Source organism: Vidua chalybeata, chromosome 7, assembly GCF_026979565.1.
Source record: "Vidua chalybeata isolate OUT-0048 chromosome 7, bVidCha1 merged haplotype, whole genome shotgun sequence".
Lineage (NCBI taxonomy): Eukaryota > Metazoa > Chordata > Aves > Passeriformes > Viduidae > Vidua > Vidua chalybeata.
Genome location: NC_071536.1, coordinates 14,749,452 through 14,773,627, shown reverse-complemented (window position 1 = coordinate 14,773,627; position 24,176 = coordinate 14,749,452). Strand labels below are relative to the sequence as shown.

At 36.0% G+C, this 24,176-nt stretch overlaps 1 protein-coding gene across 1 annotated transcript; it reads left to right on the top strand.

Moving 5' to 3' along the window:
* Positions 1-120: 120 nt before the first annotated feature.
* Positions 121-22,391, top strand: DNAJC10 (DnaJ heat shock protein family (Hsp40) member C10). The gene is made up of 23 exons (XM_053947809.1): positions 121-411; positions 687-1,045; positions 2,364-2,529; positions 4,259-4,309; positions 5,612-5,694; positions 5,881-6,012; positions 6,909-7,002; positions 7,220-7,297; positions 8,504-8,547; positions 8,905-9,042; positions 10,362-10,451; positions 11,223-11,336; positions 12,135-12,249; positions 14,004-14,131; positions 14,394-14,510; positions 15,271-15,372; positions 16,392-16,547; positions 17,470-17,603; positions 18,063-18,116; positions 18,490-18,637; positions 19,117-19,236; positions 20,409-20,525; positions 20,796-22,391. The coding sequence occupies exons 2-23, from the start codon at positions 845-847 to the stop codon at positions 20,805-20,807; spliced, it is 2,394 nt and encodes a 797-aa protein (XP_053803784.1). The 5' UTR covers positions 121-411; positions 687-844; the 3' UTR covers positions 20,808-22,391.
* The last annotated feature ends 1,785 nt before the right edge of the window (positions 22,392-24,176 follow it).

Sequence of the window (24,176 nt, the reverse complement as noted above, 5' to 3'; positions counted from 1 at the left end):
GCCCAGAGCCGGATCCCGGATCCCGCCGCCCTTCCGCCGGCGCCGGGGGAAAGGCGCTGCCGTCCCAGCCTGCCCCGCGCCCGGCCCGCTCGCACCGCCGGCTCCGCAGCCCCGAGCCCGGGGCCGGCCCCGCTCCCTCCGCTCCGCGGGGAGGGCAGAGCGCGGCGGCCGCCCCGCCCCGGTGCCTCCTCGGTGCCTCCCCGGCCCTCCCGCCGCAGCCCGGCCCCAGCCCCACGGGGTCCGACCTGCGCGCTCCCGGCGGCAGCGGCTCCCGGCGGCAGCGGCTCGCCCGCCCGGCTTTGTCTGCGAGGGGCGTCCGCAGCCTCCTTGGCGGGCAGCCCCCGCCCCGGGGCGGCGGCCGGCTCGGAGCCACCGGCCCTTTCCGCGGAATGACCCCCGCCGCTGCTGAAGGTAAGTGTGAGCCCTCCTTCACCCGCCTTTTTTAATGCGATACAGGTGCGTGGCTTTTAGTGTCATTCCGTGAAGCTGTGCATGATTACCTCAATTAAGGTAACAATTAAGAGATGGGCTACCACTTGTGTGGTTTTCAGAAAGAAGATAATTAGCCACACGGAAACTTAAATGCTTATGTGCAGTCCGCACAAGCTGATGGTGGGGTACATTACTAACCTGTGTTTATTGAAGAGGCAGTGTTTAATTGTTTTTTTTCTTCTGTTATCTTTCAGGGTGTCTCTTTAGCAAGACTTGTGACATGAAGTAGGACAGGCGTTTTGAAGAGCTCTGCCATAAATACAGCTGTATCTCTGAATGTTGGCACATTTACTGGAGACTCTTCCCAAAGTCTGTTTGAATCAGAGCCTGTGAAATTTCCAAAAGCTTCATAATGGAGTTTTTAGCATCCAAAGGAGATTATATTAGATATTTTAAAAGGTCTTTATTGCTAGTTTTAGTATGTGTAATAGTTCTTGTGTGCACTGATCAGGACTACTATAGTTTACTTGGAGTATCCAAAGAAGCAAGTAGTAGAGAAATACGACAAGCATTCAAAAAGCTGGCATTAAAGTTGCACCCTGATAAAAATCAGGTAAGTTACCTTTTAACAAGTCAAAGTTGTTGACTTAATGGATCTTATTGTTTAAACAAAAAGCAGTTTTAATTTACCAAAAGTGCATCTCTGTTACTGTGAAGTAGCCACCTGATTATATAGTTCAACTCAGATTTTCTGCAGAGAAAACGTACAAAAAGTGATAGAGTGGTCATACATGGTTTTGTTGAATTTGGGCTGTGTTAAATTGCTGTAGTAAAAAGAGTCAAGATTGTTGAGTTTTTCCTCTTTCCATTTAGTTTTGGGGGACTTGCTGTTTCCCTGCCCTGAAGTCTCCTCTAAACATCAAATAAGACCAGCCTGTTGTGAGACATCAGTCTCCAAGTATCAAGTAGGACAAAACAGACATCCTGGAACTGCTAAGGGATAAGGGTGGAGGTTACAGAGAGCTCTGGACTAACTGGAGAGAGAAGATTGGAATGGCTCAGTCTGTGCTACCATCTTTCTGAAATACAAAGAAATCACTTTTAAACATCATCAGTTTTTCGTTGAAATGACTTGAAATAAGTGTAAATTCACAGGAAATAAAAAGTTTAGAACTTTGTATGTACAACTGCATGGAGTCCCAAAAGACAGCAGTATTTCATATCAGCTCAGGGCCTGCCTTCACTGACTACAGTGGAGCCTCTGACAGAGCTCAGCAAGAAAGCCAAATATCAAAGTTAGGAATGCCAACTTGTAGGTATGAAATGAAAGTTTTGTTTTCTCTGTTGATACTTTCACAATAATGGCCTTTGGGGTCAGATTCTGTTGTTTCTGAGCATGCAGATACTACTAAAGATTTTTCAACTGGTTATTTTCAAATTTAGAGATGATACATATAGAAGATTTGTTAGACATTACGTTAAGTAATGTCAAATTACTTAACAAAAAGTAATTAATTTCCTGTGTATCTAGCAAAAAAAAAAGAAGAATCAAAAATCTTAAGGAAACGCGTCTTTTGAATGAAATGTGTAAGCAGAAGTTAAAAGACTGTGTGGCACATTTTGCCCACCACTTTTACACTGCAAATATGTCTGCAGATTTTTCACCATTCTAATTCCCAAGCTGCCAGTAATGTTCACTTTGTGTTTCAGTTGGTACTTTGGTGAGGATGGAAGAAGTAAGAGGACAGATCTGGCTTTGGGAAAGGAAAACTTTACTGTAGTTTGGTTTGAGATCACAATGCAATGTCTGCTTCCATCACAACTGACATCCTTAGCAGAGATATAAAAATATTTCCAAAGATAATTTTCTCAGCATTATATGCACTATATGGTTTATTAATTAATTACTAATTATAGTTTTTCTTACATAGAATGATCCAAATGCACATGAAAATTTTTTGAAAATAAATAGAGCATATGAAGTACTTAAAGATGAAGACCTACGGAAGAAGTATGATAAATATGGAGAGAAGGGTCTCGAAGATCAGCAGCAGGGAGGTCGTTACGAGAGCTGGCACTTTTATCGCTACGATTTTGGTAAGTTCTGATGTATGTTTGTGATTTGCTTAAAACAGTCACAAGGAGATGCCATATTCAGATCTGTATCAGAGCTTTTCACATGTTTCTTATGTATCCTCTCCAGATTTCTGTCTGCTCTGTAGCTGTCGCTTTCTCTCTGCTGGCCCAATATTTTATTTACCCTGTTAATGGCTATCCAAAGATGCAATCTATTTACCTAGCCTCTTGTTCCTGCTGCTTGCCTTTTTATAGGTCATCTAACTTCTTGTTTATTTTTTTAAAGTGCAAAGACTTTTTTCACTTAAATGTCAGTGTTAATATTTCATCAGGATTCTTTTTAACTTTTTAATGCAGAGATCTTCTTTGTTTAGTATTCTTCAGGGGGATTTTTTGAGAGTAAATTTTTGCACTGTCAAGCCTATTTGATATGCATTTATGCAATTAGGCATCAGTAAAAAGGTAGCAGAAACTGAAAAAAAACAGTAGAATCATACCTAAAATGATCTTGAGACGAGTTACTTAATGTTTGTCTCAACAAATTTTAGGTAGTTGTAGGGAAACGCTGCAATGAATGATTCTCAGAGCTGCTGTAACAGGAGTAAGCTACAACAGGGAACCGAGGAACATAGTTGGATTGGGATGAAAGGAACTTCTACCTTGGCAACAATTTTTTTTCTAGTGTTGTTTGATATAATATGTCCCAAGCTCTAAGAAATTAATGTCTGCGCAGATTGAAATTGAAAAAAACAGTGGCACAAGTATCACAAGAAAATATGCAAATTAGCCTAAAACTTCTTCAAATAAACAGATTTAAATTTTATCTCCCTGAAGTTTCAGTGCTTGATGGAGAAACAGTATCCTGAAATGTCTGTTAATCAGTGTTTTAGGAAGCAGCTATTTTTATATTTTATATGTGTGTGTGTATATAAAAGTATAGCTTTATATATGTTTATATGTATGGGTGAGCATATGTACTATATTACGTGAGATATAAATGGAAAGTAATATAAAAAGTACTTTGTCACCTGTAGAAATTAATTTCTCTCGTTATTTATTTACATTTGATCCTTGTGTACTTCAGGTGAAATGACATCTCACCGTGTTAGGTACTGTAAAAGATCTGCAACTGTAGTAGCATAATATAATGCTCCTTAATAGTATTTTTGGTACTCTGCACTGCCTTTCTTGTGTAGTTGAAGTAGTGGAGTGTTTTGTAGTGATGCCCTAGGTAGGACTGGTTAGCTTTGTCTTCCTTACCTTTGTTCTACCCACTTCATTCCACTGCATTCACACACACACCTTGTTAGTGGAAAAGCCTGTGGCTGGAAACACCTTTGTGATCTAAATGTGTAGGTAAGAGGCTGAGAAAGTGTGGAAGCTTCTGGACATTACATAAAGCTCTCAGTGAGAGCTGAGGCTTCTTGAATTTTAATCTGACAGCTGGATGATGTTATTTCTAATGCTCTTGCCATAACAGCAGTAGTTCTAATTCTCTACTCACTCCATGGTTGGTTACTAAATTAACAAAAGAATGTTCTGATAGTGGGTGTGGTAGCATGAGAATGAGTGAGCTAGCAAGAGGTTAAACTCAGGGTCCATAGTACTAAACAAGGATAACATTTTTGTAAAACCTCTTTGCCAGCTTAGTCTTTCAGCTTAAATCTACTGTCTTCTGTTGTGCATAAGATGATAGTTTGTTTGTTTTAAAGGTGGAAAAATAAAAGCAATTTCTGTGTTTTTTTAATAGGTATTTATGACGATGATCCCGAAATTATAACATTGGATAGAGGAGAATTTGGTAAGTTTTTTTAAATAAATAAACATGACAACCCAAAGTACAATTTTTACATATTGAGCTTGTCTTGGTAGGTTTTTCTTACCTATCTTTACAAACACATTTTGAAAAATCATCTTCACATGAGAAAACAAACAACAAAAAAAAATCCCCTTAATGGTTCCTGTTAATCACTAGCTAGCAAATAAGTCAATATCAATAAACAGCTTACATCAAGTTTTAGAGCTATTTTGTGAAGTCTGTAAAGGGAAATGATTTGAATTAAAATTTTGTTACTCCTAATTTATGGTTGCTGTTTCTCTTGTCTAAAAATGCACTTGATAAAACTTTTCTAATATATTTTTTTTTCTGTGAAATCCAGTCAGTTGTGTGTAGTTCAAAACCAGAAGGTGATACCAGATACTAAAAACACAGCTAAGGAGAAAAAGGTGTGGAAAGATAACAGTCTCAATGAGAATACTGTCCAGGCTTTTTTTCTTTTAAAATTGCAATTAAGTTGTTTATAACTAAGAGAGGCTAGAGTAAAAATACTGGATTTTGTGTGATTTTTTCATCTACATATTGAGTATGGTTTCCTGTGCACAAGATTGGACCTACATGCTGAATTAGTCTTGTAAATTGTTCCAATAGCAGACCCTCATGATGCTGAGGTCTCCCTGAGACCACAGTCTTGCTTTGGTTAATCTATTTGCAGGGTCTACATATTCCTTAGTTGTCTTTTTTTGTTAGGATATTTTAATATAGGCAAATAAAGGTTACAAAATTCACTAGAAGAAAATTGGACAGGCTGAAAGCCAAGTAATTAAAGCTGATAACTGCTCTTTGTGTATATTTTGTTGCTGTTGCTTTCATTCATAAGCAAGATGATTTATGTTTCCCTTGACTTTTCTAGTAATTATATTAACTTGGATTTTTAACTTGCATTAGACATGATTTCTTCATAAAAATACTGCCAGGTGGGACTCACTAAATACATAAAGTAATATAAGGAAATGGAAAACTCTAGTGGATAAAAATCTTTTAGAACTTCTATTTTGTAACTAGACTTACACTATCACACATTTCAGCTAGAATAATCTGCAGACGGTACTTTTTTTTCTTAATTAATAGAACAGGTGCTGATACCTTCTGAAATAGGATTTTTGTACACCTGCCTACAACAGCATGTTCATCTGCATTACTGTGCCTGACATTAAATACTTAATACAGCTTTTGGGGAATACAGGATAGCAAAAATGTACATCCTAGATGTAACTACATAGCAGATACGCATGATTCACTTAAAATTTTCTTCTCTCCATCTAGATGCTGCTGTTAACTCAGGAGAATTGTGGTTTGTGAATTTTTATTCTCCTCGCTGCTCCCACTGCCATGATTTAGCGCCTACGGTACGTAAACCAAGTAAATGAACTCTGAAATTTCATTGGTTTTAATAGCATAAAACTTAATGAAGTAGATTTTTACACTGAATCTGAAACCAGAGACAACAATTCTAAATGCCAGAAATAAAACATGTGCTCATTTTTCATTATATATTTATAGGAAAATAGCCTCTTTTTTGACTTTTTTTTTAGTGGAGAGAATTTGCTAAGGAGCTGGATGGAGTAATACGCATTGGAGCTGTGAACTGTGGAGATAACAGAATGCTTTGTCGAATTAAAGGGATTAACAGTTACCCCAGTCTGTACATTTTCAAGACTGGAATGGTGAGTGATAAGACTTCAAGTGTTTTTGGAATGAAATCTGGAGAAGTGTTTCTTTAATATTTGTTCAGTCATAGAGATTTTTTTTTTTTATAAAGATCTTCCTTTTTAGTATGTTATTTCTTTTAATAATAAATATAACTTTTTCTTTACCCTGGTCAAATTATTTTACTAAGTTAACATCAAAAATGTATTTGCTAATATATAGAATGTATATTTTATATATATATAATTTGAAATAAATGCTAATATATTTTTACAATGGTTTTTCTGAGTAATTTTTCTGTGCAATATCACTTCTGATTGGGAAGCTCCTGTCAGCAGAGGTGCTGTAGCAAAGCAACAAGTCTCCTTGAACAGTTTCTCTTATAGACTTTGCAAGTACAAAGCATAATCTGTGGTTTTGAGTCTTAAAGAATATGACCATATGCCTAAAGAAACTTGGAAATTCCTTCTGCAAGATTCCCTCCATGCTACCTGCATAATGTATGTCACTCTTTAGAGCTGCTTGCTAAGTCGTGGTGCTGGGGTGGTGTACAAAGTGCACTCGAATAGATGGGTACATTTTGACAATGATGAGTTTAAGAGGTTCAATGCTAAATGGAGTGATGTAAGCAATTTTTATTTAAATAGAAATACAATCATTGGGAGTTGCTGCTTCTAAGACTAAATTATCCTCATGTTGCAGCGTTTGGAAAGAAATCACATTACAAAATTTAAATAATGATTAAAATTCAAACATTCTGATAGGGGTGGGAGAGAACAGTTAGGGTAGTAGTGGGGGTTTGTCCTGCAGTTGCTTTAGTACTCTTAGAAGAACACAGTAGGTTTTGGGATGGGGTTATTTGCCTTATTTTTTTTTCCTTAATTTTATAAACTTTACTCTTTGTCTTTTATAGCAACCAGTGAAATATTATGGAGACAGGTCAAAGGAGAGCTTAAAGAACTTTGCCATGCAGTATGTTACAAGCACAGTCACTGAGTTATGGGCAGGTAATGTTCACTTTTGGCTTGGGGGGCTATTGTTGAAATTGTTTTTACTTTATAAAATATGGCAGAAACTATGCATATGACTGAATCTGTCAACTATTGTTAAGTCTTCTTTTTGAGAATAAAAATAGTTAATGTCATTTGCTAATACAAATATAAAACCTTGTTTCATGGTCATGTTTAACTCGTTGCAAACTGATGCAAATTCCTTCACTCTTAGGAAATTTTGTAAATGCTATTGAAACTTCATTTGCATCTGGTGTTGGTTGGCTGATCACCTTCTGTGCTGAACGTGGGGGTAAGTATATTAAATACTTTTTAAATAATGTGACAAAAAAAAGTACTTTTGTTGATAAAGGCGTAATCCCTTTTGCTGCTAAAAAACATCTTAGGTCACCACAGTATTTGGCCTGTGGGTCATTTAAGCTCTCTGTTAAAAGCAGTTTGACAAAAGGGACATTAAGGGAAATATTTTGTTATTGTGCTTCTATAATGTCCTGTGAGTCATTAAAGCAGCACTGGAGTGTAACCCATCAGGAGGGGAAGTGGCAGAAAAGGTTTCTCCCTTCAGTTTCCAGCTCAGGTACAGGTACTGCTGAGGTACTGCCACCTTCTCATGATAGCTGAGTAGCAGAAAGGCTGTATCTGCCCCTTAAACCACCAATATTAAAATTCACCTGAATAAGTGCTAAGTTAGGTTTGCACACAGTAATTGCCTCTTACCACTGGTTTCACATCAGAGTAGTTTTTTTGTAGCTGTTTGTCCCTGGCTTTCGTGGGATCAGTACTGGATACAATATATGAGAAAGTTACCTTGGTTAGCTGGTGGAGTTAAGTAAATGCACTACGCCTTTGACAAATAGACTTCTCAGCCTTATGAAGAGACCTTTGTTCTGAGAACTGAATAGCCAGAGATTCAGTCTTGGATTTACATTTGTAAATAGCTTGATTTCAAGTTGCAGTCCTTTTGTTATTAAGTTTTCAACTTTGTTTCAGTTAAACAGAAGTTGATGCATTGTGTTTTGTAAAAAAAAATCTGCCTCCAAAGGCAGCTATTCAAAGTCTGGATGGATAATTAAAGCACATGTTATATTTATTGTAGTGAATTCTTATTTGTATCACAGAAAATTGATATTTCTGTTGAAATATCATTCCAAGACTCTATGTAGATACTTGGATTAATTTTTTTTCAAACAGTGGTTAACAAATTTTAAAGGTCAGTATTTACAGTAAAGAAAATAGTAAAATTGTTTAAATGAGAATTCTGTGTTGATGAAGCAAGAGAATGTTATTTGTGGGGGTTTTTTAATTTGGAGTAGACAGTCATTAAGTGCTGATTATTAGATATGACAACTCCAGGAATACTGGATGAACAGCCAGGAAGCATGCCATTAGAAATGGTCATGTTTTTTGGGAGGAAAGGGGCAATTCTAAGCAAGAGTAGATTTAGTGCATTAATAAGATGAAGTTTTATGTTTGTAAATAAAAAAAATTTGTTTTGCAGATTGCTTGAGTTACCAAACCCGCCTTAAGCTAGCTGGCATGTTGGTAAGCAGTGTTTCACTTTGAAAGCATTACCTGTTATATTTAAAACAAATTAACAGAAGTGAAAGCATCCAATTGTAACTAAAACTCTCACTGAGTTTAGTAGAACCAAGATAACACCCGTTAACTTTTAAAAGGATTAAATACTTTGCCTGAGTAGCTTTTGAAATAACAAACTTTTTTAAGAATTTTATAAAATAAGGATTAATATTATGTAATAAATTACAGTGTTGTTTCTTTTCATTTTTTAATTATTATATATAATTGCCTGTGTTGGGATTTTCAAAAGCATTTCTGCACCTGAAATTTAAAAATACTTTTCTTTGGATTTGTTTTGTGTTGTTTTTTTCCTAATTACAGGAAGGTCTTGTTAATGTGGGCTGGATGGACTGTGGCACCCAGGGTGAGCTTTGTGATAATTTAGATGTCTCATCTAGTACTACTGCATACTTTCCACCTGGAGCCACCATTAATAACAAAGAGAAAGGAGGTGTTTTGGTATGACTTGCTTTGATTATCTATTTAGATAAACAAAGTGATAACTATGCTAAAGGAATGTATAAATCATTTCCAGACTGATGATACAAAACTGAAAAGATGTTTTCTCCTTTTATCTTCTAAGCTGGTATGCTCTGCATGAGTTTATATCCCTGTCTGCTCAGGCAGTGATCCTGGAGGTGATTCCAGTTTGCTGGGAGAGTGAACAGCAGCCTGTGACTCTGCCTGGCCACCTCCCCAGGAGCCTCCCTGAGCAGCTCTGGGAGCTCAGGGCTGGGAAGTGCTCTGTGACTGGCCCAAGAGCTGCTTCTAACACTGCTGCCCAGCTGACCTGGGCAAGCCTGGGATTCTCTTAGCCCAAGTAAAAACTGATAGGAGAAGAGGAAATGGTCTCAAGCTAGGGAGGTTTAGATTGAATATTAGCAAATCTTTCTTCAGCAGAAGGGTTGTGAGGCACTGGAACTGCCCAGAGGGATGTGGTTGAGTCAGTATCCCCTGGGGTATTTAAGACACGTCTAGACATTGCACTTGGGGACATGGTTTAGAGTAGTGAACCTGACAGCTGGTACAGCTTGGACTCAATGATCTTAATGGTTTTTCCATCCTAAATGATTCTGTGATCTTTGATGTGCCCCTAATTTTTTATTCCAGAAATAATATGCCCCAGGTATCACAAGTTTGAGAAATGCTACCCTGACATATGTGATAAAAGTACTCCTACAGTGTCTGTCAGTACAAATTTTACTGCTCAGTTCTATTCTAAAATTGCAGCCTACATTTGTATGGTAGTTTTAACTTCCCTAATTGATGGGAGACATTTCTGTTTGAAGCACGACTTGTTCCTTTATTGTCACTACTGTTACCTGTATTTTTAAAAGGAGGAAAATAAATTGCAACCTGCCTACTTTGAACCTTTTAACTTATGAACTCTGTTACTGATTTGTATTACTTCCAAAATTTTACAAGTTAAGGAAACCTAAATATCTCTACAGTGCAGTTAAGGAAGGCTGTAAAACTAAATTGGAAATCTTGTAAAGTTTTGGTGTGAAATTTGAATTTCACACTCTTTGGTCCCTGTCTTGACAAAATACAGTTTCTTGAGTTGACTATTGTAGGCAAGTGAGCTAAAAAGCAGTATTCTGAGAGTGATGTTTGTAAAATTACATGTATAAAAAAGAAGTTGATCAAATAAAATATTATTAACTGCATTCTCCATTGGAACGAAGGGAAAAAATCAGAATATATTCCCTGACACTGAGTACTAATGAGGTTGATGTTTGTAATTCCTTGTAATAAATACAGTTAACTTTCCATCCTAGTTTCTTAACTCCTTGGATGCCAGAGAAATATATCAGGAAGTAATGCAGCATCTCCCGGACTTTGAAATAATCTCTGCCGCATCATTAGAGGTAAATGTTTTAAAATATGCTAAGATTTCTTCAAATAATATATTTTTATTGTTATTTTCTATGTTTCTCAAATCCTGTTGACACAACAACTTAGTATTTAACTCAATATTACTTCTTTTTATCTGTACCTAAAATAATTTAACACTGTTTGTCTACATTTACTTCTGTTGTTTAGCAAAATAACAAAAGTAAGGGGAGGAGATTTCATAGGAATATAGAAAATCAAAGCAATTGCCATTGCAACTCACTCTGCAACTGCAATTTTCTAGTTATTTTTTGAATCAACTACACTGCAGAGAATTTTGGTTTAAGTGTGTTTTGTTTGGTAATTTAGAAAAGAAAAAGAAAATACTTGTTAATCCATGATAATTTATGTATGAACTGAAATTAAGAGTATTAAAAGTGACTCATGCCTTGGAGAAAAAAAACAAAAGTAAATCTCTTTCCACACTTGTAGTTGCACATAGCAGTGTAATTTACAACAGGAAATCCACACAGAAACAACAACATTAGAGTGCAGCTCGTAGCCAGCTTGCTGTCAGATTTTTTTCCACTTCCTTGATTATGATGCAGTACAAGGAAGTTTAGTGGAAGGACTACATGAAAGAATTTGTTTAGCGGAGGTCTTTTGGAGATGAATAACTAGACATTTGCCTTTATAAAGCACAAAAGAATTTTACACCTTGGTGTAGTTGGGATTAATTTTTTGTTTATTTAATTTTTTTTGTTTAATTAAAAATTTGTTTGTTTGTTTTTACCTGTGGTTTAAAGGACCGTCTAGCTCATCACCGGTGGCTGCTTTTCTTCCAGTTTGGGGAGGGGGATAAATCAAATGTGCAGGAATTTAAGAAACTTAAATTTTTACTGAAAGATGAGCATATTCAGGTAAGAGTGCTCACTCATCTAATGTTAAATGCCGTTTACATTCCAAGAACAAGTCATGGTTTGCATTGTTATTAGCTGTTACCACCACATGCCACCTCTGGTACTGGAAGAGATACCATATAGTAGATCTGCAGTAAAGTTTTTTTTATTTAAAGCAATCACTTAAATTTCCTGTACGTTTTGTATAATTTAAAAGTAGAGAGAGATTATCTTTTAAATCTGCTCTGTCTTTGGAAACGTTGCTGCAGATCCCATTTGGTTAATGATTATAAATTAATATTCCAACATCAAATTTATGTTTGTGGAACTATATTTTAATTATTCAGAAAACCCTGTGATCATGCTGATTATTTTCTTAATAAAAAGAAACCATGTTCAAACTTTGCACTAAAGGCCTATGGATTGCATTATTCTGTAAAGCATGTATTTTTTTTTTTAATTGTTGCTTTGACTAGAAGAATTTTAATGTTATATTTATTTTAGGTATCTTCTTGCTTCCTTGCTGTTATATTTGGAGGGGGAAAAAAGAGAATTCTTTAAGTTTTTATTCCCCATTTTGCCTTTAAATTAAAAATTAGCAAGCAACCTAATATAGTTAAGTTAGTAGTTTTCCTTGAACATCAATTTTTCTTAAGATCTCTGTTGTTTATAAAACAACAGTTTTTCATATTTTTTTTTATATTCTGTCAGTTTTTCATATTTTTACCTTTGTTTTCTAACTTTAACTTTCTTTCAAAATATATTAATTGATATAAATTAGGTTGCTTTAATTAAAATGGCATTGTCTGTTTAATATAGGTGGGGAAGTTCAACTGTCTTTCCTCGCCAACCATCTGCAACAAACTATATGTTTATCAGCCTTGTTTAGCAGTCTTCAAAGGAAAAGGAACCGGAGATTATGAAATTCATCATGGTAAGGAAAACTTTGGCAAGTCTAAATCATGATCTAATCCCTTTGAGATTACAAAATCTTTGGCAAACCACATTCTTTTTTCCCAAAGAACAGTTTTGTAGCTTTAATATTTGCTGTCTTTCCTCTGATCATAATGTAGCCTTATACAAATTATGTATAATTTCCTTTGGTTTTCTTTTTTCTATTTTTCCTGGGTAAGCAGTCATCAGATGCTGAGGGATGTATTTTTTCTTTGCAGTCTGTTTCAACATCATTTACATAATGACATACAAATGAAATCTCTGAAGCTGATCAGGACAGCCTCTCTTTGGGTAGGATAACCAAAGAACATTGTAAGACACACCCTTCACAGAGGCTTAACGTGCTGCTTACACAGTGTAGCCAGTTTGACAAACTTGGATTTGGTTTCATGTATCACTGCACTAAAACTAATTCCATGCTTTGTTAACTTCTGTCCAAGATATTGAGACTTTTACCACTTACTTTCATTTCCAACATCACAGTTTCATTTCAGGAAAGGCTGGAACTATGTTACTATTTACTGCTGAAAGGATTCAAAAATGCTGGTTAAAGGAGAAGAGAGCCTGAAGCTAAACTGTAGCTTGCAGGAACAGGTGTAGCTTGTGTCTAGTATGTGGCACAAAACAGTTATGCAAGATGAAGTTCACATTTTTCAGCCTCTGAGGTGTATTAGAAACAGCCTGCTAGGATTAAGTTAGAACCTCAGTGCCATTATAAACAGGAAAAGTGGAAAATTTTTCACAACTTAGAAAAGATTAGGCTTATCAAGGGGGAGAGATGATCCCATACATCTAATGATTGGTATGTAAGGAAGAACCTTATATACTTCCTGTAATTTACATTGCTGCATAGAGGGCAAGAAGAGGTCACATCCATGCAGCATTTTTATAATGGTGTGGATTACAGTGGAAGAGAAGTACATTGGACTTCAGTGCATACAGAGGTTTTTTTTTTTCTGAATGGTTTGGTTTACTATTTAGAAAATAGATGGCATGTAGAACATTTACCAATAGCCATCTCACTCCAGTCTTTATGGGAAAATAATCCTCAAAAGAATCGGGCTTTTTTATATACTATGTTGAAGGGTTTAAAATCTAAGAACAGTAATAAATCTTGGTAAGTCATTGTGCAGTGACTTCAGATTTGATTAACCTGAAGTTCTTATTCTCGGACAAACTCATTTCTGCTGACAAATACTTATACAAAGGTTATAAAGAGACTGGCTCTTTGCCCACTGGAGCTGGGTGAGCAGGAATTTCAGTTACACCTAAATAGCTGTGATTTATCAATATAATTTATTTTGCTTGAAGTTTTTACCTTGTCAATCCCTTTGCCAAGTCAAGTGTATCTAGAATTGTACTTTTTAATTCCAAGACAAGTAAGATGGTAAAATGACCAATAATCCTGTCACAAAAAAAGTCATCATTTTGTTTGACAAAAAACATGTTTTCTCTTGATAAAGCATTTATTTGGCTAATATTGGGTAACTGTCCAGTTTAATATTTAGCCACATATCAACTATCAACTACAGTATGTCCTGCCTCTGTAGGTTTGGACAGGTTGATGTTGTCCTCCTAAGGAAAAGCAAGTCAGTCTCTGCTAAATTTATTTAAGCAGGTTGTGTTTAAAGATTAGACAAGGGATCTGAAAGACTCTATTGCTTTCAAGGAGTTTTTTTAATTACACTTCTCATGGGTAAAAATTGAATTTCCTTCCTACATTGTTCTTTGAAGGAAAGAAGATCTTGTATGACATTGTTGCATTTGCCAAAGAAAGTGTGAACTCCCATGTCATCACACTGGGACCTCAGAATTTTCCTGACAAAGATAAGGAACCATGGCTTGTGGATTTCTTTGCACCGGTAAATATTTAATAGCTACATATTCCTTTTTCTAAAATCTGTTCTGTAACTATGTAAGTAGGTACTAAGGAGTAGCCTGAAAGTGCCCTTCAGCATCATGAGAGGGTGTTCTAATTCCTCATTCCCTGGCAGCTCTAGTTCCTAACTGGGTTTTGTATTTAGTGAACTCTGTTGTCAAAGCAGCAGATTATTAATCTCGAATATTCTCCTGAGAGCTACCTGTGGGAAAAGCAATTGCACTTACTTGCATTTTGTCTTCTAGTGGTGTCCTCCTTGTCGAGCTTTGTTACCAGAGCTAAGGAAGGCATCTAAACATCTTTATGGTCAGCTTAAATTTGGAACACTAGACTGTACTGTCCATGAAGGCCTTTGCAACATGGTAAGCTACAGGAACTAAAAATAAAGAAATACAGATATAATCCTTTCAAACAATATTATTTTCTTTGAATTGGGGGTAGGAGGATATGGGCAGACAATGTTTGTCCTTTAACATTACTTTCCTAAAGGGCAGTAAACTGAACATGCACTTGTATCATAATTTTTTTCAAAGAAGTGAACTATATAACCACTACAGATGGTATTAATGCAGAATACAGGTCAGATTTTATTCTAATTTCATAGTGTTACTGGGAGACTTCAGAAGTCTCAGAAATGAATAATTCTGGGGGCTGGGATCAATGTCTGAAAATGCATGGAAAATGAGCAAAAAAGGACCAACTTTGTCAAGTTTTATTTAGATGTGTTTACCCACTGAGGAATTCAAATGACAGGAACCAACTGTCCAATGGTAAACAATAGATACTCATACAGTACAAATATTCCACCTGAGGACTGGGAATAGTTTTAAAACTAAGGTTTAGGAGGCCCATGGATTAATCCCTGTATTTGTGGAGCATGGCAAAAGAATTACTGGCTGGTTTTTAAAATTGAGAACACACTATGCCATCTCTGAATACAATTGGTATCTTCTCTCTACTGATTTGTTATGGTGTCAGATTCTCACCTGCATGTAAGCCTGAGCACTTGTATTGTACAAACTGAACAGATGAGCAGCTTGAGCTACCAATACCTCTGACAGTTAGAGGCAAGTCCAAGAGCTTTAATCATTCTGTGCAATTTGTTATTGTCTGTTTTATCAGCACAACATTCGAGCTTACCCAACAACAGTTGTGTTCAATCAGTCTGATGTTCATGAGTATGAAGGACATCACTCTGCTGAGCAGATCTTGGAGTTTATAGAGGTATGTAAATGATAATGTTGGTTGCAGTCTTGTTCTATGCAGTTCATACACAAGTATGTTCTTTAGTTGGAAGATTCTAAGATTTTTAATTATTTTTAATTAGACAAGGAAAATAAAAGGTGAAAAAACTTTGGGCAAGAAAAGTGATCCAGCAACTGTCAGTCAGAGACTTGACAACTAATGGATTCATTTCCCTACTCTGTCACATAATTTCTTTGAGATCATTAGCAAATAAAGATCCCTTCCAATCTGCAAAATAATAGTAATGATTTCTGTCTTATGGAGAAGATAAAGGAATTCATATTACATCACTTCTAAATTTTAAAGTGGAAATGCTTCACATACACACCTTGATATAGGAGGGGGTTCACATTTCTGCCAATTAGATTGGTGCTGTCCACATTTTTCAGCTGTCCTTGAACTTTAACTCACGGAAGTGCAAATTACTGATATTGATCACTGTTGATGCTAGAGTTCTGGCACCCAGCTTGCTCCAGCATTCAGGTTCACTGCTATATCCACAGGCTGTTTTTCACTTTTAGAAGAGACCTTTCTCTCCAGATAGCTCAGAAAAAGCAGCTTCAAGAACACATGCAGAAACAGGTGGAGATTAGTCTTTCAGTTGGCATTCAGAGGCCGATAGTGCACTACGTGTATTCTTCTGCATTCCAGCTTAAATAGTATGGCTGAGTTTCATAACACCTGTTTCTGCCAGGTGAGCTGGATTTCTTGTTTTTTACCTTCTTTTACTGAGAAAAGGCAGAAAACCTCCCTTTTAGAATCTGGGTGTACTTTTTTGATAGTTTTTCTCAACAAATCAGGCATATGATTTTTGGGTTGAAGGAATGTGTTTTGATGCTTCCACGCCTTTCAGTGGTGTGGAGTGTTCTCTACCAGAACAGCAAGCAAATTTCGCAGAACATTCTCAAAATGTGATGCAGTCTGTTTGTACATGATGGCCCTAGATGGGGGACATGCTGTGCAACAATGAGTCATGTCCATGAGCTGTCTTTATTTAGGATCTCAGGAATCCATCGGTGGTCTCCCTAACACCAGAGACATTTGCTGAATTAGTTCAGAGAAGAAAACGAGAGGAGATCTGGATGGTGGACTTCTACGCTCCATGGTGTGGACCTTGTCAGGCTTTAATGCCAGAATGGAAGAAAATGGCCAGGGTAAATGACATTCAAACACTTTTCTGCTTTTGTTCCTCTTCTGGGAAATTGCTAAGATGGCACAACCACTTTCTTAAGAGAATTGTCAGATGAGAAAATTCAGAGTCTTAATACTGCCACCAAAACAGGCAATTCCTACCTGGCAGTTTTGTATTGTTTCAAATATAAAGTTTTTATTTGGCTTTTTAAAAGCTTCAATACACTGATACTGTAGTCCAGTTTTTCATGTTGTTACAAGTGTGTAAGGTCATTACAGTGTTCTCTCATTTGCAAAAGTAATATCACTGTACTGACAACTATTCCTGAAGGTGTTTACAGGAATTTGAACTAGAAAATTTGTGGGGGAATAAAAGGGCTTTGGAAACAAGCCCGTGACTTTGAGACATGTAGAACTTGACTAGGAATTATAGTCAAGACAGATATTCTGTTAGAATGTCTATGAAGTGGTGGTGGCTCTGTAGGACACGTTCAGCAATCACCAGCTTCCCTGCCGATGCTGGATAGTTTGGGCCTTGGCAACAAACAGAGTGTGTTCAGGACACAGGCCCACTGTGCACATCTGCCCTGCACCAGGATTGGCACAGTTTCTGAGCTATGATGGGGCACGCAGGAACAGGGCATTCTTTGCACTGGTTAATCCCACTCCTGGGTGCCTTGGAGGTAAGGTAGGTAGGTGCCTTGTGAGCCCTGTGCATGCAGCTTATACTAAATTGTGTGCATGAAGGGAATGCACGTGGGTAGTTGGCTCTGATACCAGTGATCAGTTTACAGGGAAGAGGCAAGCCTTGTGATAATTTTGGTCTGTTTTGTTGAGATTTTTTTCTCCCAACTAAGTCATTAAGACTTAAATCCTGAAGTATTACTGAAATTGTAATAGTATTGGTTAACATATTTGATGGTAGGTTTTCTTCTTTTTTTTCAGATGTTAAATGGATTAATCAGTGTAGGCAGTGTGGATTGTCAAAAATATTATTCTTTCTGTCACCAAGAAAGTGTTCGGGGCTATCCTGAAATCAGACTTTTTCCTCAAAAATCAAACACAGCTCATCAATATTAGTAAGTACATTGCTTCAGTTTGGGAAACATTCCATGATGTGAAACAAGACAAATACACCTCTTCTGTTGTGTAGAAGAGGTTTAGCACAGCTATTGTAATAGGCTGTTAGGATATTACTGTAGTGGATACCATTGGCTTTGTTATTTCAAACTACTGATTTTATTTTGCCATTTCATTTCAGTAATTTGAAATGACACAGGGATCTTAATTTTTATTTCTTCTCTTTCTTGTCTTTGGTCTTCTAGTCCTTAATTTTGTAGGTTTTAATTTGATCCGTGAGATTTTTCATTTATTCAGATTTGAAAGCAGGGTAAAAATATATGCTAAAACATACGCATTTACATTCTTTATTTGATTATCACCACTCTTCAGAGTGGGTTGTTTGTAAGGCTTTTTTCCCAGAATAATTAAAACTACTGTGCAACTGGCTTTTTGTTTTCTCTTTCTTGTTTTTATAGTAGCTACAATGGATGGCACAGAGATGCCTATTCACTCAGAGGCTGGGCATTGGGGTAAGTTACTGCACTCAACTTTGTTCACATGCTGCTTGCTAGGATAAATACATATTTAAATACTATGTAAATCAAGAACTAGAAACACTTGGGTATAAGTATTGCTTAATTTAAGATGTTCAATTTTCTACATCTTTTCACTTACTACTTTTAAAATTTGGAGAAATAGCATACTCCTTGCTGTCCACCCATCTCTTGAAGACCATATTATTTTGTTTACCACATTTACAAAGTTATTCTCCTATAGTACAAAGTGTGAAATAGGAATTTCCAGACTACTCATGTTCTTAATTTCAGAAGCTTTTCTTAAATGCAATTTGGATGTTGTTTAAAGTTTTGGATGTATTACAACTGTTACTCTTCCTTTACACAGATACTTACCGCAGGTGTCTGTAGATCTCACCCCTCAGAGTTTCACAGAAAAAGTTCTGAATGGGAAAGATCATTGGGTCATTGATTTCTATGCTCCTTGGTGTGGACCTTGCCAAAATTTTGCTCCTGAATTTGAGATGCTTGCAAGGGTATGTTTTTAAATGTATTGAATGCCTGTTATAATTGTAATGGTTAAAATCTTGCTCATCAGCACTTTATTTCTTAGTAGTAATCCAAAAACCACAATACTTCCATGAGCCTCCTACTTACGGAATGATGCACACTTCTAGGACCCACTAGACAGTGGGCATTGTCTCTTGCACAGACAGACACACAGAGACCCTCTTTTGAGAACAGATTTCAACTTTTGATGGAGTGGTCTTTGGAGCTGTGGGGTGCTTTTGTGCTTTGCCCTGAATTCAAGTACAAGTGCTCTCTGAATACATAGAGAGACACCTGACACAAGGCTGACAGTCTGGGAAGCAAGCAAGCAACTACTCTGAAATATTTCAAAGATTTAAGCAACACTTTTTTTTATTTTTAGCTGCACTGCTGGTATATTCCACTTATTTGCTTATACTCACCCATGGAAACTTGTAGTTTGTTTCTAATAAACGTTTCTTTTCAGGCTGTTAAAGGAAAAGTAAAAGCTGGAAAAGTAGACTGTCAGGCATATGGTCAGACCTGTCAGACTGCTGATATCAGAGCCTATCCTACAGTTAAGTTTTACCCCTACCAAGGAACAAAGGTAAAGTGTTACTGGTGACCAGATACTGTTAGTAAATGTATTTCATTTCACCTTAAAACTAAAGAGAATACTTCTATAACATATTAAAGTGAATTGGTTATATATTACTGTGTCTCCAAATAATCAGTTTCAGTAATACTTAAAATAGTAGGACAGTGATGCAATAATAACAAATTGCAGATTAATAGAACTAAATAGAAATAGAATTCTAATAGTAATTAAAATGCAGGCTTAAGCAGAACTAGGGTTTAATTTCGAAGGCCTTGGGTGACAAAATGTTTTTCAACCTTTACCAATTCCATCACCAACTACCCAAAAGTAGATGGTATCTCTCTAAATGAAATATGGACAACTTCATTTTGGCTAATAAGAAACATAATTAAATGTTGTTATTATATTGAAAGACCAATTCTGACATATAATGTATTATAAGACAGATAATTAATGAAAAAGATATGGTTGTGTTGTCTCAAAAACAAACCTTATCAAACTATTTCAATTATCAGTGGGACTCCTTCAGATCAACATTTCCTACTAACAGAGTAATAGTATAAATTGAAAATACAAAGAGAATTCAGTTAGTTATAGGGAGTTGCCTTTAGTCTTGTAACACTAATAAATTTCAGAAATATTATAGTGATATTTTTAAATGTATTAATGCTGAAGAGAAAGTATTCAATGGTTTCTGATAGAGAATTGGCTTAACTTACTTCCCTTTTTTTAAGTGAATTTTTAGTGGGAAGTTCTAGAAATCTTTAATCGCACAATGCCACCAAATTCCGTGAGATTTTCTGTGGTGAAGGGTACAGACTTTCTAGGTCTTCAAAGTAGTCACCCGCAGAGACGGATTTCACATAGATTACAAAGTGGCAGACTTTGGAATAGCTGTCTAGCTTTAACACTCAGGTCAGTAAATGTGAGCAAATTGTAACTGTTTCAGGTTTCTTTAATGATCAGGACAAAATTAGTGTTGTTCTGAAAACTAGCAGCTGAGAGTGGTTCTTAGTACAATGCAAACTGGCATTGTTTAAACGGAGACAAAAATCTATCCATGAATCATAAATCAAACTTCCAAGGCCATTGTATTCTGCCCTGATTTCCTCTTGAATTTTGTCTGAACAACAAAATATGTGTAACATATTACCCATGCTCTATTTTTATTTTCTTTTAAGAAAAGTGTTCTTGGGGAATACATAGACAGCAGAGATGCAAAAGGTATAGCTGACCTTTTGAATGAAAAATTAGAAGCAATGCAAAACAAAGGAAAAAGGAAAAAATCTAGAAATAAGGTAAGAACATTTACTGTGAAGCCTTTGCAAAAGACTTGCTGTAAATAATAACTGTTTAAAATTATGTTAGTATTGTTTTTTTATCCATAGTATTAAATGCAAATTACAGAGGCAAGATTGGGTAAACTTAAGAAGATATTAACACACAGCTACTTAAGAAATGTTTGTACAATTGAAAAATTAGTGCTACTGAAAACTTTAAAATCATATGAAAAAGTATTTTTGTTTGTAGTTTAAGAGAAATGCCATTGTTATTTTTCTTGTCACTAGGATGAACTCTAACTGGTACTGAAGGTAGATACAATTCAAAATATTCTGAAGCTGTGAAGATAGAAGACACCACATGGAAAATATAAGGATAGTGACATTGGTGACAGGACAAGACACATGAAAACATGTTTGAGTTCACAGGCATACACGACTGTATGAGTTCTGTTAAACTGTGGGGAGATGAAAACATTTTGGTTTTGGTGGAGGCAATGTTTCTGCATGTCCCTCTTTTGATATACCAGCTACCTTCTTCCTGGCCAAACACTGGAGTTGACCAGAAATGTGGACTCTATCACTTTTGCCTACCCATTTACTAGTTCCTTATATTTTTTTCTGTCTCTTCTCAAATGCTTTTTGAATGTGGCACTCAGCCTGTGGCTGAATATGCACTCAAAGCACTCTGCAATGCAGAACATAATGACGGATTGTCTATTTGAAAGACAAACAGTTGTACCTGATGATTATTCTGCTTTGGGGTTGCATTATTGTCTAGTCAGTGGTTAAGAAATAAAATCAAGAACTGGTAGGAGGATATGTTTATTGAATTAAATTGCTCTTGCTCTCGAGTGGATTACTCTGTTGTGGCAGTGGTGATGCTGCCTGGATGAACAGAACTTTGAAGAGCTTCTTTAGTTGCTTGGTTTGGTTTTGAGATTGTGTTTATTCTTTTTTTTAAGTAAGAAAGAAAAAATAAAATAATTCAAATGTGGTATTAACTTTCAAATTTTAAGTTATGCAATAGAAGCATCTGGTTAAGTCATTAGATCATCACTTTTATCATTGTCTTATTAAATATGAATGTATTCTGTGGACATATTTAACCTCTTTTGACATTACCACTTTCCCTTTCCCTGCAGACATATTTTTAGGTGGTTTATTTTTTGTTTGTTTTTATATAATCTTCAGGCAAGCAGGAGAGCAAGTGCCTTCTTTAATTTAATAATGAACACTGTACATTACAATGTCTCCTCATACTTCTAACTAGAATTCCTTCTCTAAAGAGTAATATTTTTCAGAGCTTCTCCATAGGCAAGAAAAATTACAGCAGATGACAAAATGTTTGCAAACAACTGTTTCATGATGTCAATAAAATGCTCCCTAGCACTTGACAGATGGAATTCCCCCCCTGCTCTCTATGTATTTAGACCTAGCATGACTGGTCAGTATATTATGAGTATTACAAATTTGTAAATACATTGTCATTGACAAGTAACTTATTTCATGAAGAAGGCAGCAAGAAGTGAAGAGGTACAAGTAACTGAGACATTCAACTGTTTTTTCCCCTATTCTCAGGGTTGCCTCTATTGATTTTTCATTTTTCCAGCGTATTATTCTAAGAATGAAGAGACTACTGCATCTATTTTTTAATAAAGTAGACCTTCCTACATCCAAATTTAACTTCAAACTCAATCACAATCAAAAATTAAAATTTTAAAACAAACTGTTTTGGTCAGGTTTTGCATATCACTGTAACTGCAGTTCCCACCTTCTACACTCTTCTTGGAGAATGAGGTCTAGGAAAAGTTTTGAAACATATTTAGGCTGTGGGGAATAGGATTTAGTTCAAATATCAATAAAGTTCATTTTGAAGATACAGTTCTGTATCAAGATATTCTCTTTGTATCCAGATTTTTAAATTTCTGAGAGACCAAATGGATGTGTATGGGTGGGGGAAAATAATCTTCCAAACTAGATGATGGAGGTTTCTAAGATTTTCCAAGTTCTCATGGATTTTTTTCATGCTGCCCTCTCTGAGAGTTTTCAGTAAGCAATCTGGGGGTGGGGAAATAGATTGGGTAATAAAATCTTGCCTTCATTTCTAGCCATAAAAATAAATAAATACAAATTTTTATAAATAGCTCTCTCCAGCCTTCCCTAAGGACAAATTCACAGTTACATTATCTTATTTTCACTAATGAAGGGTTTAAACTGGTTATTCAAGACCAGTGGAGCAGCACTATTCTAGAATAAAAACATCTTGAAATAACCAAGTCCCTCAGTTTTCCCCTGTAGGACTATGGAGGTGTCAGCATTGCCATTAGAATTCCACATCTACTACTCCACATACTGTACAGCGTACATGGCTTTTGTGTTTTATTATGTGTTACCCTTCTTTTATGCATGTGTAGTTAAACAAGAAGGAAAAGGTAAAGACCAGCCTCATGCTCTGCTATTTGTCATTGGAATTCTAATGGCTTTTTAATTTATCTCTGGAATCCTATCTTGTTTTAATTAAAGCGAGGACTTCTGTGGCTGTTTAATACCTTATCCTAAAACAACCAATTTCTCAAAAGACATTTGGCTCATTTCGCTTTTACTGCTGCTAGAAGGCATAGAAATAGAATAGAGAGAACATAGCAAAAGTTTCAAGCAACATCCTGTGTTTATATGGTCTGCAGTTGGAAAAATCATGTTTTGACCAAACCTGGCAGGTTTGATCTTTTTCCATCCATGGGCATACTTCACACTTAATTAGTTGTGGATGTTCAATGTATTTTATCAGTTTATAAAAAGACTTAAAATGCTCTATTGTTTAAAGTTTTCAACACAAATTCACAAGAACTTACTGCACTCACTGAAACTTTGCATCTGAAAACAGTGATGTTCCAATCCTGAATACTTTCAACCTTGATCTTCTCTCTCTGCTAGAATTCAACACTAATTTTATATCCCCATACATGTAAAGCCACTACAGTTTTGATAATGAACAGCTAAAGGTAAATCATCAACATGATACTAAGTACTTATCCCTAACACTCAAGAGACTCCTCCTTTTACTGCCAACTTTCTAGGATCTAATAGACTTCTCTAGCTGCCAACAGATATTAATTACAGTTAGTTGAGCAAAAAATAAGGTTTCCCAAATTAATGTATATGACATCTGTATTCTGCAGACTATTTCTTGACTAAGACCACAGGAGACATACTGGTTAAAATTTGGTGTGTATTCTGCAGAAGCCAACAATTCCTGTAAGAAAATGACTACTTAAAGGTCAGAGTTTCAAGAAAACATTCAAGAGCTGAATTAAGTAGGGGTTGGGTTGTTGTAAAAACACATTTGTTCTGGTTAATCCTTACTGTACAACTGAGCTGACATGGAAAATACAGCCTGAAGATGTTCTGCCTTTTAGGGCTTAATGGACAAAAAGCAGAATATTGTTTATCCATAAAGCAGTTCAAATTAATATGAAGAAGATATAATTTCTGCATGTTATAGGCTGCTATAAGGTCACATAAAGTTACCTTATTCTTTTTCTACCTTAACAGACACATTAACAAGAATACACTTCAGTCAGAATTAATTACAGATCAACTAGAAATTCATATAGCTGACCTGATCTGTTTCCAGAAAATAGTTTTCTCCCTATAGTATGTATTTTT

Coding starts and splice junctions, on each gene's coding strand:
- DNAJC10 (XM_053947809.1), top strand. CDS start 845: ATGGAGTTTTTAGCATCCAAAGGAGATTATATTAGATATTTTAAAAGG. Junction 12,250..14,003: donor AGATTATGAAATTCATCATG/GTAAGGAAAACT, acceptor TGTTCTTTGAAG/GAAAGAAGATCTTGTATGAC. Junction 18,638..19,116: donor AATTTGAGATGCTTGCAAGG/GTATGTTTTTAA, acceptor GTTTCTTTTCAG/GCTGTTAAAGGAAAAGTAAA.